The 5,172-nt window shown below is 47.0% G+C and overlaps 1 protein-coding gene across 1 annotated transcript; it reads left to right on the plus strand.

Annotated features, from left to right (window-relative positions):
- Positions 1–1,098: 1,098 nt before the first annotated feature.
- LOC119881842 (mediator of RNA polymerase II transcription subunit 15-like) lies at positions 1,099–3,988 on the plus strand (the record flags this gene model as incomplete). The annotated part of the gene is made up of 1 exon (XM_038691947.1): positions 1,099–3,988. A coding segment is annotated over exon 1 (2,269 nt), but the record flags the coding sequence as incomplete, so codon positions are not given.
- Between the last annotated feature and the right edge of the window lie 1,184 nt (positions 3,989–5,172).

Below are 5,172 nucleotides of genomic sequence, written 5' to 3' on the forward strand. Positions count from 1 at the left end.
CTGCAGAGGGGATCAGGTTTCAGCCACAGTGACATGAGCTGAGACATGCAGCCAGGTACACCCTCTGAGTCATATGTTGAACATCGCCTTGGTTAAATTAAATGATAAATGTATGCCAATGATTACATCTTCATGAATGACTCATGGTTGAAGTGTAATGTAACATTCTGCAGCATTATAGCGAATCACTTTTTTTCACTAAGGCTATGAGCTGCTATTGAGTGTCAGCTCAACAAGCACAGTGTTTTTGTAAGGCAAAGGTTGTAGGTGCTTTGGATTAACTGCTGTTACAAAAAGAACCCTTCCCCCTTCCACACACATACACAGATGCACACCCACCACACTCCCTCAGTGTTTTACTTTTGCAAAGAGGCAAATCCAGATTACATAGCTCCTCTAAGTGAAGGAGATCACAGGAGCTTTGGGAAAGTGGGGGAAGCTTCTGTATTGTGCTGACAGTAAGATGCATATAGTGAGAATTCATGTAGTAACATAAAATAATTTTTGAGATTCTGACTTTCTTTACAAGTGTTGCATTTAACACAGACAATTTTGATACTTCAGTGGATCATTGCTTGACTGAGAGGACAAATAGGACAACAATTGCAGGTGGATTTCATTATGCATTCTGAAATTTTCATGCAATCCATGCATTATTTTCAATGTCCTCAAGTTAAATAGATACAGCAGTTAGAGTGATCTCAAATCAAGAAGACTGGGGCAGGGACAGTGAACGCCGTAAAGGCATCAAGGACATTTCAGATTGAGTTGGGCAGCAGTTGCGTGGTGGCTCTGCTGCAAGCATGGGGCCTGGAGGATTAGTGTCCAATCACAGTGGATTTGATGTTTGCTGACAGCACATGGGACTTAGCAGAGAGAACTGTATTTCATTTGTATTCATTGAAGCTGTGTGCCTTACCTTGCCTGGCCTCCCCTCCCTGCACTGTGAATCTGGCAAACTAAAACCTGAAACCTGTTGACGACAGTACATCATCAGCAGCTTCAGGTAGGTGACTCTTCAGAAATAGGGCGAGGGGTGTGGGGGTGGACTTGTGGACTCATTGGCATCGTCATCACCATCATCATCACCATCATCATCACCAGATATGCTTGTATCTGGCTCACATGACGTCATAGTGGGAAGTGGAATTAAACAGGCTTTATTTAGATGTAATCCCTCATAGCAATCGGCAGAGCAAGTAAAATGTCCCAGAGAAGAGGGAGAGAGAGATAAACCCTATTGGATTAGTAGAAGTCCCTGCCCATCCCAACCTATCCCCTCCCTTCATTTTTTTTATCAACGTTTCGTGGCCATCTCAAGCATCCAACCTTTTACCGTGGCTTCCATGGAGTAGGTGTGCTAACTCTAGAATGTACTGCGTGATGTGGTTTGGTGTGATGTGTTTGTGTGTGGTGTCCTCTTTCCTCGCGCACAACAAGCCAGCATGACCAGAGATTAATTATTCAAGGACCAACAGCCAAAGGGGGAGTCACCTGATAGTACGGACCTACAATATTACTACCTGATATCAGGTGAAACAGTAGACCCTGCTTCATCTTCTTTTCTGCTTGTTCTTCTTGTTCTCCTTCTCCATCTCTTCATCCCACAGCTACAGTACATGAAGATTTGAAAGAGAACTTTCAAAAACAGCTACAAGTGGATTTTTGTTTTTTGTTTTCCCTCTGTTAACGTTTTCTCTGCTTTTTCCTTTTTTGCCAATGCTTGTCCCTAACAAACAGTTGAGTCTTGGTCGCTCCCACAGTTGGGACACATTAGGGGGGAATGAGGGTCAGTGGGACAGGGCTGACAGTGTCTACGAGCAGCAGGCAAGAGTAGCAGCCCGGCGGAGCTCTCTGTCATACGGAGAGGGAGGAGGGTGGTACGAGCCTCCACCAGGAGTGCAGCCACCTGACCTAGAATTGAAACGCGACCCGTATTCCTACCAAGACTCTCTCTACTCACAGGTTTACGCAGAGCGACACAACCCACGGGGGCTGAGGAAGGGCTCTGTGCCTGATCTAAACCACTACGAACGTGCACCCATGGCTCATCGAGGATCCATTCCACATCAGGAATACTATTCCCATGACCCGGCCATGACTCCCCGGCCACCTGAGGGCTTTTACCGGCCAGAACACCAGCCTCCTCATCCACTCAGTAGGTCAGGTTCTCACTTTGGGATGACACCTGGGGCTCGTGCTGTGTGGGATCAAGGTCAGGGAGGGAGAGCTGGACCTCAAGCCCCTTCATCGCCTCTACCTCCTCCTCCTCCTCCTCCAACCGCTCATGAGTTGAATCGGGCTTATAGGGAATCTGGTGCTGTTACTGCCAAAATGACAGATGGCCAACAGCGCATGCCCTCCCGAGACCCGTCTCCTGCTCATTATGGTATGGAGCATGGATCTCCTCGGTATGCCAGTGAGCCTCCACCTCTGACCTCTCAGTCAGTCTATACTGATGTTAATGGCCGCCCATTGGATCCGCAGCAGCAGGGTGCTACTTGTCTAGTAGTAGATCCTGCTAGTCAAAGTATGATTATGAGGCAAGAGACAGCCTCACCCTATGCCATCCAACAACAGCAGCAGTTACAACAGCAACAACAAATACAACAGCAACAAATACAACAGCAACAAATACAACAGCAACAAATACAACAGCAGCAGTTACAGCAACAGCAACTTCAGCAACAACAAATACAGCAGCAACAACTTCAACAGCAACAATTACAACAGCAACAGCTTCAACAGCAGCAGTTACAGCAACAGCAATTTCAGCAGGAACAGTTGCAGCAGCATCTGCAACAGTCCCTGCCACCTCCACCAACTATGGCCATCTCTGACCCTAACCTTACTATGGCGGCTCCACTCCCTGCTCCACCTGCACTAATGCAGAACGCAGCAGTTGCCCCTGCTGCACCAACCCCTGTGCAGGCTGCCCCATCTTCAGCCCCTCCTCCCCCAGCCTCTCCACTTCCTGCTCCTCCCCCGACTGTCCCAGGGACACCTTTGCCTTTGGAACCCAAGAGGATAGTTGATCCTGAGTTCCTTGCCTTGCTACGAAATGAAGGCCTCTCAGAGAGCACCATTTCCTCAGTTATCCAGCAGGGATTTGACTCCACTAGCATGCTGGCTGTTATGGAGGACAACGATGTGCGCACTGTTGCCCCCAACCTCGGCCAGGCTCGTGTACTGTCTCGCTTGGTCCACAATTGCAAGCGGCCCGTTGAGGCTCTGCCAGCGCCTTCCCAACCTCAGACACCCATGCGTGGCCGCTCTAATAGCTTTAGCCATCGCTCAGACATCTACCACCAGCAGCAGCACCACCACCCATCTCATCCTCCACAGCCTTTGACTGTGGACCCACACCTGATGCCCCCACAGACCCCTGGGGCCATGCAGACCATCTCCCCAAGAATGGGAGAAGTAATGGGTAGGAGGCCCAACAGTGCCCCCTCTCAGCATCTCCTGGAAGCCTCTGGGGGCTACCCAGGTCAATCACCTCGCTCCCCGGGGCCATACACTGGAGCCATTATGCCTGTTCAGTCAAGACCCATGTCTGCGTACTCTACTGGGATGACAATGCCAGGGATGCCCATGCAAGGTATGCAGATTATGCCACATCAGATGACTGGGTCAATGCCTGCCATACCAGGGTCAATTCACTCCATGCCAGGTATGCCACAGCAAATGCCCATGTCCCTGCCAGCCTTACCACAGCCACCGCAACAGGTACCGAAAGCATACTCTACCAATTACACAGTGCCCATGGAGCTGATGAAGAGGGACAGGAACTTAATGCCATTGTCACCAATGCACAGTCCTCACCCCAGTCCTCAGCTGATGCGTAAGGGTGGGGGACCTGCAGACAATGCCCTTGTCCCTATGGGTGCACCAGGCCAAGGCCAAGGTGCCCTGGTTGCTAACCAGAAGCTAAGTCGACGCACAGGTCCACCAGTCATCGTGTCCTCTATGGCATCTCCAGATACAAGTAAATCCTTTTTTCTCCTTCTGTCCTTAACATCTGCTGTTTGTCTGATATCTTGATACACTTGGCCTTGCTTTCTCTTGGCTTTTTCACATGTTTTTTAATGGATAAGAAAATTGATTTGTGCCAGAGCTCTTCATTTCTTGGCATGGTTTATGTAAGACACCATATCCCATTCCTCTCATTGCTTTGGATAGTGAGTGGTATTGCTTCATTATTAAGAATCATATTATGTTTTCACAATTTGGTTGACATTTGCCATTCAGTATATTGAAAGCAACTCAAGTATTAGGTTGCAGTTGAGGTTTTTTTTTTGTATTCTGGTTTGTGCAACCATCATTCAGCTGAGGGGTATATGAGATATATTTAGCTGAATGTGGCTACTGGTGTGTGGTGCATGATGCTTGACCTAAAGGAAGTCCAAACACAATGAGAATGTTAATAGAGCATTTTATGAAATCGTTTAATCTTTCTGGTCAGTGCTGTCATTTGTTTGCTTTCCTGTGTTTGCTCTCATTACATCAACAATAGATAAATGATGTGTCTTTTCTTCTTATCTAGGCCAGTGGAGTAAAATCTAAATGTTGCTGCCTATCTCTTTTCCAAAACTGTTGTCAGGATCATGATTAAAACCATAAAAGGAAAACTTTCTATCCCCGTCCTACTTTCAGCTATGTTCCTAAAATTATACTTGCATCCCACTTTCTTGTCTGCTTATCTCTGTGAGAGCCAGATTTGTGAGAATTCCATATACTTTGTACGGAGTCCTTTGTTATTTCAGTAATCCAGTGCAGTTCTTTTGTCAAAATGACATATTGCCCCATTAAATACAACACAACATGGCATTGATGAGGCGCAATGTAGAGGATTTGGGAGGAACAGCTGTCAGCACCCTTTCTGATACCCTTTAAATTTTAACAAATGTGCACTGTCTTTATGTTACAGTCTGTCACTTGCTGTGTTTATGTGTGAACAGTTCACATTAAGACTTCTCTAACCAGAAAAGTCAGATATTGTGTGCAGTAGTGTTAACAGTCTGGGAACATGAGGTGTCCAGGTGTGCATGTGCGGTAGTGTGCAGTAGTGTGCACCTGTGTGTGATTGTGACAGTCATAGTCTCCTTGCGAAGATATATATTTTTCTCATTTAGCTCTTATTGCCTATATGTAATGCCCTTGTTAAATAAT

This window comes from Micropterus salmoides, unplaced genomic scaffold (assembly GCF_014851395.1).
Source record: "Micropterus salmoides isolate LMB-PRFRI ecotype aquatic unplaced genomic scaffold, ASM1485139v1 Ms_hic_scaffold_274, whole genome shotgun sequence".
Classification (NCBI taxonomy): Eukaryota; Metazoa; Chordata; class Actinopteri; order Centrarchiformes; family Centrarchidae; genus Micropterus; species Micropterus salmoides.